Source organism: Sporobolomyces koalae, assembly GCF_050403365.1.
Source record: "Sporobolomyces koalae JCM15063 DNA, S_koalae_JCM15063T_v1_ctg9, whole genome shotgun sequence".
NCBI lineage: Eukaryota > Fungi > Basidiomycota > Microbotryomycetes > Sporidiobolales > Sporidiobolaceae > Sporobolomyces > Sporobolomyces koalae.
Window position 1 is genome coordinate 100,430 of NW_027481762.1, and position 13,204 is coordinate 113,633.

The 13,204-nt window shown below is 54.4% G+C and overlaps 3 protein-coding genes across 3 annotated transcripts; 2 read left to right on the plus strand and 1 right to left on the minus strand.

Annotated features, from left to right (window-relative positions):
• Positions 1–367: 367 nt before the first annotated feature.
• JCM15063_002424 (SDR family NAD(P)-dependent oxidoreductase) lies at positions 368–1,823 on the plus strand (the record flags this gene model as incomplete). The annotated part of the gene is made up of 8 exons (XM_076677524.1): positions 368–463; positions 548–744; positions 840–972; positions 1,056–1,137; positions 1,208–1,277; positions 1,353–1,471; positions 1,564–1,629; positions 1,702–1,823. The coding sequence occupies 8 exons, from the start codon at positions 368–370 to the stop codon at positions 1,821–1,823; spliced, it is 885 nt and encodes a 294-aa protein (XP_076535222.1).
• Positions 1,824–2,339: 516 nt separating this feature from the next.
• Positions 2,340–7,483, plus strand: LTE1 (mitotic regulator LTE1; the record flags this gene model as incomplete). Its single annotated transcript, XM_076677525.1, has 7 exons — positions 2,340–2,620; positions 2,689–3,275; positions 3,340–6,524; positions 6,594–6,659; positions 6,729–6,887; positions 6,950–7,070; positions 7,134–7,483. The coding sequence occupies 7 exons, from the start codon at positions 2,340–2,342 to the stop codon at positions 7,481–7,483; spliced, it is 4,749 nt and encodes a 1,582-aa protein (XP_076535223.1).
• Positions 7,484–7,770: 287 nt separating this feature from the next.
• On the minus strand, positions 7,771–12,758 carry HRQ1 (ATP-dependent 3'-5' DNA helicase; the record flags this gene model as incomplete). Its single annotated transcript, XM_076677526.1, has 17 exons — positions 7,771–8,159; positions 8,235–8,282; positions 8,347–8,484; positions 8,570–8,813; positions 8,867–8,907; positions 8,969–9,048; positions 9,109–9,809; positions 9,875–9,988; positions 10,060–10,194; positions 10,264–10,335; positions 10,391–10,472; positions 10,561–10,697; positions 10,761–11,137; positions 11,216–11,682; positions 11,746–12,084; positions 12,146–12,240; positions 12,306–12,758. 17 exons carry the CDS (start codon positions 12,756–12,758, stop codon positions 7,771–7,773), a joined length of 3,912 nt encoding a protein of 1,303 aa, XP_076535224.1.
• Between the last annotated feature and the right edge of the window lie 446 nt (positions 12,759–13,204).

Below are 13,204 nucleotides of genomic sequence, written 5' to 3' on the forward strand. Positions count from 1 at the left end.
GTCCTCCTGTATCACTAATACCATCATCTATCCTTTTACATTAGCACGCGCTGTTCCTGCATTGTGCACAATGTGGATACCTTTTTTTCTTTTTCTTTTTTCTTTTGTAATTTCTCGAGCTACATCTCGACCGCAGGCCGGTCAATACCTGCTGTACCTACTACAATCCTCATGCACGTCTGGACTCGAGAGAAAGAGCTTGCCGGAGCGTTAAAAGATGTCAAAACGGAAGAAAAGTTCTGCCGGACCCGACGAACAGGATTCGGGTAACACTTCGGGTATGCAGAAGGCCGGATCGTGTTCCATACCGTTTCTCGCGCGCTCTCTCTCTCCTCATCGAATCGATACTTCAAAGAACTATAAGAACATGTCTTCGAACGCTCAGCAACGCCTCGCTGCCGTCTCTGCTTCCCTCTCGCAACCGAAAGGATTGCTCGCGGGTGAAGTCGCCATCATCACCGGCGTAAGCTCCCCATTCTCTCCACACATAGACTCGCCAAAGCATGACACTCACTCATTGGATCTGGGAATTGAACTTGCGCTCCAGGCTGCGCAAGGTATTGGAAAAGAGACTGCATTGTTGTTTGCGAAAGAAGGAGCCAAGGTCGTCGTTTCGGATTTGGACCCCAAGAAGGCTCAACTCGTCGTTGACGAGATCAAGAAGAATGGAGGTGAAGCGATCTCGGTTGATGGAGATGTTACGGCCGAAGGATTCCCGAAGAAACTCGTCGATGCAACTGTCAAGTGAGTCGCTTCCCCTTCCTTCACTGTGTTCCTTTCCCAGAAGTCGTTCTTGCTTTAGCGCGAGAGAAATTGACACATCGCTTTGATTTATCAAGGGCTTTCGGAGGAATTAATCACATTGTCAACAATGCGGGATTCACGTTCGACAAGATGCTTCACACCTCGACGGACGAAGGATACAGGCTGATCCTCGAAGTGCACAATGTCGCGCCTTTCCGCATCGTTCGAGTACGTTTCATTCACCCGAGTTGTGTGTTGCAAAACCTTCAAGTGGAAATTGATCCCGGGGTCTGTGATTCCAATTTTTCCAGGAAGCTGCACCTTACCTTCGTAGCAAGAAGCCGGAAGACGTCAAGAAGAACAAGTCGATTGTCAACGTCTCTTCCGTTGCTGGCAAGTCCGACGTTTAACCTTTCTCAAGAGCAGGAAGTCTTTGGCTGACCTGGAATCGGGCCATTTACAGGTCTGCATGGCAATGTTGGACAAGCGAACTACGCAACCGCGAAAGCGGGTATCACGGGTTTGACCAAAACGTGAGCTTGATGTTGCTTCCCAGGTTGCGAAACAAAGAGTTCTCTCGCTGACGCTGCTGGGTTATCTTTCTGCAGGATTGCCAAGGAATGGGGAGTCTTTGGAGTACGCGCGAATGTCGTCGCGTTTGGTCACATCTTGACTCGTCTCACGCAAGCCAAGGAACTTGGAGAAGCGATCGAGGTCAACGGACAAAGTGAGTCCCTACTGCGCTCCGTTTCCGGACCCACCTGTTGTGAAACGGCACTGATATGATTTTGCGTCTGTGCCGCGATTACTTGAGAACAGAAATCTCGCTCGGTATCCCAAGTGGACCCAAAAAGGCGGATGACAAGCCTGAAACTTACCCTCACAGTAAGTCGCCGATATTTGCTGATCTTTTCAAGTTCCAATTTTGACTTAGCTACTGGTACTTGCGACTCGCAGTTCCTCTTGGCCGACCAGGTACTGCCGAAGACGCCGCACGAGCAGTTCTCTTCCTCGCATCTCCCCTCGCATCGTACATCTCGGGTCACACGCTTGAATGCACCGGTGGAATGGGCATCTAAGAACTGCGGGGGATACCCTTACTAGAGCGGGGCTGTGTGGTTTCGATTTCCGTCTCGTCCTCAGTGAAAGGGGTACCGCCGCGGACATATCGACTGTTGTTTTTCTTCTCCTCTTTTTCTATTTTGTCAAATATGTCTAGCTGCAGTGCAAATGTCGTCAATTTCCAAGAGCTCTTGAGAACTACGAGAATTGACTGTACGTGTCGTGGTTGACGGAGAAAGATTCTGCGCGCCGATGCGCGAGCGCGTGCGCGACAGCACCGACGTGCGCCTGCGAACGATCCCGTCTCCATTGCGAGCTGACGGCATCGTGTTCGCCGCCCGCTACTATACAGTACACAACGTCGACCTCGGTATTGCGTCTCTACCGACGCTCGTAGCCGGAGAGCGCACGCGTTTCGACCCGATTGTTTCATCCGCCCACGTCTCCCGCTCTGGCCATCGGCTTGTGACAACTCGACGACACGCGAAAGGGTCAGGAAGGCGGGAAGCTGGGAGCGTCAAGGCCCTGAGAACATGTCCAGCGACGCGAATCGTCCAAACCCCCTGATCGAACCGACTGCGGCTCTTCCTCCGTCTCGCACAGCCGGAGCCGAATCGGAACCAGAACGGGACCGTTCGCTTCGACATGATCTCGCAGTTGCAGTTGATGGGAGCTTTGTAGAGACAACAAGCGAGGCGGCAGCCAAGAGTATGGCCAAGTTCTACTCGGCTCAGGAGGGTGAGGGAGGGGTCAAACTCGAGTACGCTGTACAGACTCGGACAGATCAACACGGCAATGTCATCTATCGTATCAGGTGCTGTCAATCCCACCGCTTCTCTCCCCTTTGTCGAAACTGATGATGTGTTGCTCTCGACGAGATAGACCTCTTTCACAGCCAAGCACGGGCGCAGAATCGCCAATGGTCCAGACAAAGACGTCTTCAAGCTCGCAAGGCACCCTGCCTTTCGCACAACCTGCAATTCAGCCTCCGCTCCCAGCATCTGACTCGGCGAATCCGACTTTAATGCTTCAACGAAGTTCCGCTCGAGTTCCGCCGCCTCTTCGCCTGGAAGCGCAAGGATCGTCACAGACACGCGGTTCAGATCAAGATCATTCTATGCTATCTCCGGTCTTTCCTGCCCGACAGCTTCGAAAGGCCGGCTCGACCCCTGCGCTGCGAGATCGAGTCGCAGGCGGAACCCATCAGCTCTCGTCTTCAGCGTCGGCGTCTCGCCTTGACGGTACGATCCGATCGAACAGATTCGCCTCGACTGAAGCGGATGTCCTCGGTCGAATCTTGGGTTGGAGAGATCAAGTCGCGGATGGAAACGCTCCGACCCGAAGGGTACCTCGATCGGCGCGAGTCGAGCTTCCCGAGAGCTTCAAGGAAAGCAGTCAACTGCAAACAGTCGCTGAACCAGAACTGCAGAACGATCGACATTCGGACACAACTGACTTGCCCCGAGACTGTACGCCTCGCTTTTGACCGTTTTGTGGGTCCGCAGAGTCTGAACTAACGAGCGAATGCAACAGTGGTCGACGAGCTGGGCGATCAGAGTGGCGACACGACTCTCAGCTTGGCTCAAATCGGCAGATCTCACAGCGCCAGCTTGCCCTTCGGATCCGGCGTGCGGATACCTCGCCACCACAAATCCTTCTCGCCCTTGTCGGTCTCCCTGATCGACACGACTCCGCTCATGACAGTGCCTGATCGTACTATGCGGGAAGTCGCCTCGAACGACTCGATCCGGACAGCGAGGCCAGACCGACCACATTCAGCTCTCGCGACTCCCAAGCCTCTCGTCTCGGTCGGAAATCTTCCGCGCTTTCAGGACCCGGCCATCTTTGACGTCTTTCATCGTACGTCTACACCCACGGCAGAGTCGCTCCCTTCGAGTCCGACAGCGCTTGGACACCACGCCCGCTTCCCCTCCACCGCGTCAATCGTATCGACCAGCTCCTCGAACCATTCGCGCACGACGACTCAACCAATCACCGTACAGTCTGTGCCCGGGGACGATCCAAGGTTCGCCATATGGGGAGCCAAAGAAGGCAGTACTCCTTCGACACCCCTGTCGCCACCTCTGTCGAAACGACGGCAGTCGAACGCTCGTCCACCTACTTCGCCTCCGCTCGCAATGGACCTGCGTCGCGGCAGCATCGCCGATGCAGACTTTCACCCTAGCCCCGCGACAAGTGCTTCGGGCAGTCCGGCAACGACTAGCTCTCGACGCTGGAGTATCAGTGGAAGAGGGGGAGGCGGCAGCGTACAAGGCAGAGATAGTGGCTCGGGCTACGCATCGCCTGCGACCTCGGTCCGCAACTCGGTCGGGTCGAACCAGGTCGAGGGTTCGCGTGCGTCTGCCGAAGCTCCTCGCATCCTCCTCGCGGCGACAGTCGAGCGACTCGTCAGCGAGCTCACCTCTAAAATCTCGGTTGAGCTCCTTTCCGATTTCTTCCTCACATTCCGACACTACTTGGCGCCCCTCGATCTCCTGCATCTGCTCATCACTCGCTTCGAATGGGCCATGGCGCCAACGAATTCGATCGAGGACGATGCCTTGCGTCGAGTTGTGCGAGTCCGCACCTTTGTCGTCTTGCGCTTCTGGCTCCTGAATCACTTCATGGACGATTTCTACCCTTCGAAGGAGATGCGCTCGGGCTTGACCGATTGGCTTAACGCAAGTGCCAAGGATCCCAAGTTCCGCGCAAACCCGAAGGACGCGCGCCTGATCAAGAACCTCAAGAAGACCGTACGCAAGTGCAAAGAGACTTTCGTGCTCACCCGGCCCGGTGGAGGCGCTCTCAATGCAAGTGAAAGCCCGACAGCCACGACGCCGTTGGTCGAGACGTCACGACGCGCGAGTGAAGAAGATGTTGATCTAGACCTCGTCAATCAGAACCTGCGCACAGCGAAATTGCTCTCGCCCACCACGAGCTCGTTTACAAAGTACGGACTACGATCACGCAAGAACTCGGCCGCCGCATCCCTTCCTACATCGCATTCGACTGGCAGCATCTCTTCCGAACCGGCGTTTCCCTTACCTGGAACGTCTCAGAATCCGATTTCCAAATCCTTCGCATCGGCATTGGGCACTTTAGGGAGGTTCAAGCGCATGCTCGGACACCGCGCCTCGTACGCGGGCACGCAAGACAATGAGCAAGCTCAAGACGATTTCGAGCGAAGCGAAACGGGCGATCTCCTGTGGGTCCAAGGAGGACTCGAAAAGTATCTCGAGTACTGGAACATCAAAACCGAGACCGAAAGCTCACAAGAGGAGGCAGATCCTGCTGCTGCAATCGAGGTACTCGTCACAAACACGGATGAAACCGCGATCCCGTTGGTCCAAGAACCTACCCAATCCAACACTTCGTCGATCGAATTTCCCATGCGCAAGAAGCCGGAAATTGAGATCGTGACAGCCAAATCCGCCAAACCCCCGTCGACTGAATACAAGTTTCCAGCAAAAGCCCCTGCACCTGCTTCGCCCTTGCTCCCGATTTTTGATCCCGACTCGTACGCCTCCGATCCTGCGGTCGCGTTCGCTGGTCGTCCTGCTTCGACCCGAATCGAGCTCGATGATCTCGATGACTCGGACGACGATGATGACGATGTGGTCGAGGTGAAAAAGACGCTGAAACGACTTCCAAATGCGTACAATCTTCGGTTCGCAGCCACGGTCGGAGAAGGTCCTCGCAGTCCTGAATCTTTCAGGGGTTCCTTCACGAGCGAATCCTCGTATGGATTCGGTCACGCGCTCGAGAGCCGGCTCTCGTATGGAGGACAGGAACGCGAATCCGTCCTCTTTGTCGATGACGAGGAAGGCGGCGAGATTGGGGTCACCGTCATTCCCAACTTTATCCTCGAAGGACTTCTCGACAGCGAAGACGAGGACGAACCGGGTGATGTCGAGGCCGCGCTGCGCAGACTTGAAGGTCTCGTCGACACGAATAAGGAAGAGGAGAAAGCGAAAAAAGTGGCAAGGCAGATGCAAAAGAGCGAGAAACTCGAGCAGGAACGCAAGAAACAAGACGAACCCTTGAGCGATAGCGATCCGAGCAATCAATCACCAGTGCCAGAACAGGATGGACCGACGCCTGCTACCATCAATGCCGAACGGCCAGCACGTGAAGCGGCTGTTGTTGAGCCTGCTTCAGTTGTCGACCTTCCGTCCATTTCGAGCGAGCCAGTCGTCGTCCCATTCTCGAGCGAGATCTCGACTCCAGTCAGCGCAGTCTCGTCTTCGTTGAATCCTGTGCAGATGATTGCGCCAAAAAACCACGCTCTAGCGCCTCCCAATTCCGTCAGCCCTGCGTCGGGATACCCTACAATTGCAGGCCGCAAAGCGACGCTGAGCCGAATCTTTGGAGGAGCCATCGCGAACCAGTCTCGCTTGACCCCCAATCAGCAGCCCGTGCACCCATCGCCAGCGCCGCCTACTCATCGATCCTTCCTGCTGTTCTGCCGCACCGAAACTCTCGCTCAGCAATTCACTCTCATTGAACGCGACATGTTGCGCATGTTGAGCTACCAAGAGCTCGTCAGTGGAAGCTGGAAGAACAGAATCGGCGAAACCGACGTGCTCGATTGGGAATTGTACATCAAGGAGCGACGGAAGGAGGATCTCATGACGCGCGAGAAGGGAGGACAAGTCATGAGCGCGGTGCAGGATGTCATTACCCGCTTCAACCTCATGGCCAATTGGGTCTGCTCCGAGGTAAGTTTACCAGGTATTCCTCTCACGCGCAAGGCATGGCTGATACTTGCCCTTTGGCGTACTCTGTAGATTCTGCTCACTGCAAACATTGACGAGCGTGCCATCTTGATCGGAAAATTCATTCGTCTCGCATTTGTGGGTTCTACGGATCTCCGTCTCTAGTTGAGGCTGCTTACTCAAACTGACACGGTGAGATTCGAACAGAAATGCTACTGCCACTCAAACTTCCAAACAGTCATGCAGATTGTCCATGGACTCCAGATTCCTCACGTCGAGCGTCTTCGCAAAACATGGGCCAAGGTCCCCTCATGGGAAATCCGCAAACTCGAAGGCATGCAGCGCTTCACGTCGCACCTCAAGAATGTAGGCACCCGATTTCCCTGCTCGTCCAAAACGCAGTACTGATTGTCTCGAGGTGTGATCAGTTCGGTCATTTGCGCGACTTGATGAATCGGCTCGCGGCGGAGTACTCGCCTGGCGCCGAGCGACTGTCGCTCAGCGATCCCATCGCTGGTCTCGCTCTTAAGGGCTGCATCCCCTTTGCCGGTAAACTTTCTGTTTCACCTCCTTTCCTTGCAAACTACGTGAGGCTGATAGTCGGACATTCAGGTCTTTTCCTGCGTGACCTTGCGCTCAACACCGAGCTACCGACGTTCATCGATCCGAGCTCGACCAACAGCCCCGCTTGCGTCGACCATGCGGGATCCTTGACCTCAATCGCCAATCCCCATGCATTCGATTCACTACCCAATTTACCCGATGGTGTCGCGCTCGCGCCACTCGTAAACTTGCACAAATTCCGCAGGCTAGCGACGATCGTACAGCGTATCCGCACGTTTCAAGCGCTCTCGGAACGATACGCATTCGAGCCGACTCAACCCGTCTACTTCAAGTGCCTCAAGATTCGTGCGCTTAACCAGACTGTCATGCACGAGCTGTCGTCCCGAATTGAACCCTGAAGCTCCCGTCGCGCCCACTCGAAGCTCAATTACGCTCAACTATACCTCCCGAGATCCCTCTATCCCTTTACCCTCACATTTTCCTAGAATCAGCTTTGTGCCGCATACCTTTTCGTTCCTCCAGAGTCACCATCGGGTTGGCTCGCACTCACGCTTTCTACTTCACGATTCACGAACAATGCCACGATCGATCTACGCACGCATATCTGCAAAACGAAGCTTGTTTTCTTTTCATTCTAACAACAACAACAAATAGTACAAATAGGAAACACAGGATGAGCTATCGACTAGAGGAACCCGCCTCCCTGCTTGAGATTGTACACTTCGCGTTCTTGTGTCGGTGGTGGAGCCAACGCTGCAAGGTCTGCAGGAGTCGGAGCAGATCGTAAAGGAGCGCCACTCATGAGTTCAGCGAGGGCGCGCTCTCGCTCGAGTAACATTGCTTCGTCGTCTTCTTCCTCCTCTTCGATTCCAGCCATACCCTGCGCGAGAGGCAGAGTGGTGGGTTTTCCCAGCGCACGTTCATTGACGGCTTTGATCAGGTCTGGATGGACGCCAGCACCGGCAAGATCGACGGTACCTCCAGGAGTGACGCCTTTGGCTACGGCTTGGAGCGGGATCGAGTCGATATCGATGGTTCGTCCGAGAATCGACTCGAGGACAATGAGCGCACCGACTAGGATAATAGAGATAGGTACGACCGTCAGCGCGATGGATGCAGGAGGAATGAGATGGCAAGAACACGGCGCACTCTTGCTGACGATAGTGTTGGCGCCTGAACATAGGAGGGATGCGACACCTGACAGCGCATCATTCAAAACGTTAGTGGGGCTCACGGCGATGCTTTGCATGCAAAGACTTACATGAAGGACAACCTTCTAGGCACTTGCAATTCTTGATCGTGTCTGCGGCCTGGGTGATTAGGAGCGAGACGTGATCGAAGGCTTTTGCACAAATACCTCCCGATTTCCCCGCTGAGTCGTACAGAATCAATCTGAACACTGCATCGTATCAGCCTGACGTCTTCGTTTGACGTGCCGTGCGTGAAAGGCGCGAAGACTCGCCTGGCTGGGCGTTTCCGCGAACTTGGGACGTTCGCGAGTTCCTTCTCTGGCATCTTGCATTCTGTTCGGACATCTCCTTCGGCACACATGGCGACGATCGGGGTCAAACTCATGAGCGCGTGTTCGGCAGCGTGTATGCTGCCTGCCGGGTGGAAGTTCTTGAGCAACAAGATTTCGAGTGCGGATTTTGGAACATCAATCCAGAGACCATGCGAGGTGCGGATAAACGGCGGAGACGAGATGTCGACAGTATCAAGGATGTTGTTCTGCATCGATAATAGGTAAGCGTGCGAACCGCTTAGAATCTGATCAAACTTACTCGTTTATCGACCTTAAAGTATCCAAACACGATCGAGGTGACTACAGAAATCATGAATATAAGCTCAGATCAACGAACACAGACGAGATTGTTCCAGCTCACGCTGCACGATTCCATAAGAAGCAGTCGCTGCGGCCCCTTTAACATGGCGGATCGAAAGTGCCTCGATTGGGTCAATGTTCCTGTCCAGAGACAGAGAGATGAATATTGCCGCAGCACGAAGACTAGCATGCATCGCTCACGTGAAGTCTCGTTGACGCGTTCTCCATTCGATCGTCGCTTCCTGGATTTTGGCAAGCTTTCGATCGTGATTGACCTCTTTGACGAGGAAGGTTCGACCCATGTGCATGTACACTGCGCCTTCGTAGGTTGTGAAGATCGCTCTCGACAATTCGACTTCCTCGATGACCTGATTCCGTCCTCCAGTGATGTCAACCACCGAGTAGCTCTCGTCTTCCGTGTTGCGAATCGGGACGGTCTTGGCGGGGTACGGCTTGTACCGCGGATGACAATGGTAGAAGCCTTCATCATCCGCGATCAGCCGACCACGGCAAATTTCGCCAAGTTTGTCGCTAAAGTAAAGCGAGTCGTCATTCGGGTAGATCGGGATCTCGTCGGCAGCGCATTGAATGTGAGCTTCCAGCACGATCGGGTTCTCGAGGTCGAGCTGAAGTTCTTGAAACGGCGATGTGAAAATGAGATCAGGGTTTCGAGCGTAGTGCTGATCGAGGGGGAAAGGATCGCAGATGAGCATCGCGAGCGAGTCTTTGTTGCGTCGTCCAGCTCGACCAGCTTGCTGACGAAGCCCCGGAAGGGTGTAGGGAAAGCCAACCGAGATGACGGCGTCCAGACTGCCAATATCGATTCCGAGTTCGAGGGCAGTCGTTGCGATCACACCAAGCAGTTGACCGCTGAACATTTCTTGTTCAATCTTGCGTCGATCCTGTACCGAAGAAAGCCTGAGCATGCTGGATCCGCGACAATGATGACAGACTCGCAAGCACAAACCTCTGCACTGTATCCGGAACGGTACGACATGACTCGTCCAGCCATGTCGCTTCTGCCTTCGAGCATCAGGTCCTGCTTGACTTGCCTGATCATGATTTCGCACTGGGCTCGGACCTGTTTGCTCGCGATACCGAGATGCTCAGCTACGCTCCTGTCAGGCAAGCTCGCGAGAAACTGCGCTTTACCCTGCAGAAAACGATGACGCGAATGCCACGTTGCATCAAGAATCGAAAGATCCTGCTCGTCTCCTGAATCGTACTGATCCTGCCTTGTTTGAGATCGTGCTCGTCGATGTAAGGAGGATTCCAGATGAGGTATTCCTGTATGGAATGAGTATTGCGAGTTAGATCCTGCGTGGTTTTATTATCCTGAGATGCACAGTCACGCACTTTTTGACCACAGGGCGAGCCGTCTTCGTCGATCAAGACAATGTCGTCAACGCCGAAAATTGTTTGCATGTGCTGAGGATTGAAGCAGTCAGATCCGGCACTTGAGGCAGCACAAGAGGCCAAATACCTGAGCAGGGTTGGAGATTGTTGCTGAACAAGACACGAACTGAACATGCTGATTTCCGAGAGCACGACAAATTCTCCGTAATCTGAGCAGATCTTCATGAGCTATTCATTTCGAGTTCTATCCTAGCGGAATAAGAAGAAATGGAAAGAGCGTACCGTCTCATCACAAACGCAACGTGACATCCAAACAATCCAGAGTAGATATGCAGTTCATCCACGACAACGAATCGGAGGTTGCGGAAGAATCTCCGCCATCGTTCTTCTTGAGGTAGGATGGTCAGGTGGAGCATATCGGGATTCGTGAAGATCTAGTAGTGAATAAGCAAAGTCAGCGCTCAATCCTCGCTCCGCCAGTCGGTTCGAGGACTTACTACATTAGCATATTCTCGAATGAAGTCTCGATCGTCTCGCGGTGTGTCCCCATCGAACGTCGCAACGGTGACCTGTTCGAGTCCTTCGACACTCGCGACCAATTCACCCAGCGCACGTTTCTGGTCCTGTGCGAGCGCCTTGGTCGGGAACACGTATAGGGCGGTCGTTTCAATGTCTTCTTCAAGAGCTTGAACGACCGGTAATTGGTAGACGAGCGATTTGCCGGACGAGGTCGAGGTACTAATGATGACGTTCTTGCCCGCGTGTAGCGCGTTGATCGCTTTCGCTTGATGAGAATAAAGCTTTGCAGCGGCGATATTCTTCGACTCGCGTAGAGCGGTCGCAATGGCCTCTGACACAGGATGGTCGACCGAGCCTGCAAAGAAGAGAGAGGAGGGTCAATTCAGATCGTCGCTTACTGGCAACCTGGGGCATCGAGCGAGACAGGACTTGCCATAGACGGCCTCCCGAGCTTCGAACGTGCGGTGTCCATCCTCGACAATCTGACCTTCGTACCATTCGTTCTCCGGCGAAGTGATCTCGTCGATGATGGTTCCGATACTCTTGCGGTGATCGGGATTCCGTCCGTAGAATCCGAGCTCCTCTTGCTTCTCTCGCACTCCCCGTTCCCGAATATCATCTTCGTCGACGAGATTGTCTGGATGCACGGGGAGATGTTCAGCAGTCGCTTCGAGCAAGAGTTCGACGGGATCGAGAGGAGGATTGTGAGAAGCGCAAGCGACGATCAAATCTGAAGCGGCAGAGTGAAACTTGTTGTTGCGTTTCGCGATCAGAGCGGTCATGGCCGCAGTCGAGAATTTCGGAGAATCGGTCTGGATCATGCCGGCGGTGGGAACGGGAGCTGGTGGGGTCGTACTGCCCTGCTCGTCTTCCTTGTCCGGCTTCTTCTTGGATCGACGTCTATGTAACGTATCCGGCGGTCAGCAAATGCTTAAAGAGTAGTAAACGCCAGGACGAATTCACTGAAACCGCCGCGTGATGACTTTGCCGATTCCATTCTCGCTTTTTAGTTCTCCATCATTGAAGCCAAACAGCAAGACGGTTTCGCCCGGTTTCTTCCTGCCGAGCTCGTCGATCGACTCTTTCGCCTGTTCGCCCTTGCCGCCCGCACGATACGCTTCGTCGAGGTCTCTCATGCGCTGCTCGCGTTTAGCGGCTTTGCGATCGGCTTCGGACGTCTCGACATTCTTTTCACCGTTTGCAGTTGAGTGTACTCGCAAATGATCCGAATCGATGTATGCGAACGAGATTAGCGTCGGGAGCAGAGATTTGATCTGCGCGATGTCGTGCATCTCGAGCGGCCTGAGTGCGAGGATGTTGAGCTTCCGCGGTAGCCGCCAACGTGCGCGAGAGTATGGCTCACCGTTTGATCAGATTCTCCACACTGCCTTTCAGCACTTCAAACGTGGTCGCCATACTCTTCCTCGTTGAGCAGAATGTATACACCGTGTTGAGTGCCTGCGTCGACGCGAAATAATCAGCTCGCGGCCATTCGCATTTCACCCTCGGTTATTTTGACTCACCTTGAAGGTCTTTTCGAGCTTGACAAAGTGCGGCGGGAACTCGACGTTTGCGGTCAAGTGTTTCTCCATGTTGTCCTTGCCCTTGTTCGCCTTGGATTTCGCCTTGCCTTTAAGTTTGGCGCTCGGATCGACGATATCTTTCTCGCCTTCAATGTATTCCCGCTTGCCCGGTGCCGTCTTGGGTTTCTTCTTGGGCGGAGGGGGTAAGGTACTCAGTCGCTGACGCTGGCCATTGAACGTGACGGGTGCTGCCGAGGTTGAGGCCACAGGCTCAAACTCGTCTTGATCCTCGTCATCGTCTTCGACTGTCGAGGCTGGGCGGAAGAGCGGAGTGACGGCCGGAGCTGGAGAGGACGTAGGCGGAGCGGGCAGTCGGGACCCGAGTAGACCACCACCGCTGATCTTGGTCGTGCGATCTGCTTTGCCACTGATATGCTGCGACCGTCCGCTCATAACGCCGCGAGCAGGTGCGTGGGCGGCGGCGGAGTGGTTCAAGATGTCAAGGAAGAATTAATTGACATCACCGGTGCCCCCTTTCCGAGACATCCTTTTCTCCCGGTTCTCGCTCGCTCGATTCACGCAAAAGGAGGCAATGCCTCTACTGTACTCCATTCGTACGACTGCCAGGCGCTGCTTGCCAAAATTTCTGGCTGAGCTGGAGAGATGTCGACCAACGCAGCGCATGTGTTTCTCTGCGCTTTCAAGATTACCTATCATACATAGCTTTGAGAAAGGTGCAGACAGCAGAGAGCGTAGAGACTAAAAGCGCCCCGCGGAGACGCCGACGCGCGCGCGCACTAGGGTCGTCGGCACGACGCGCGTCGTGTCTCGGCGCGTCGCCTAACATCGAGCCTGCGCGGCGTGCGCGCCGTTTTTTGGCCTCCTTCAGGCTGCGCTCT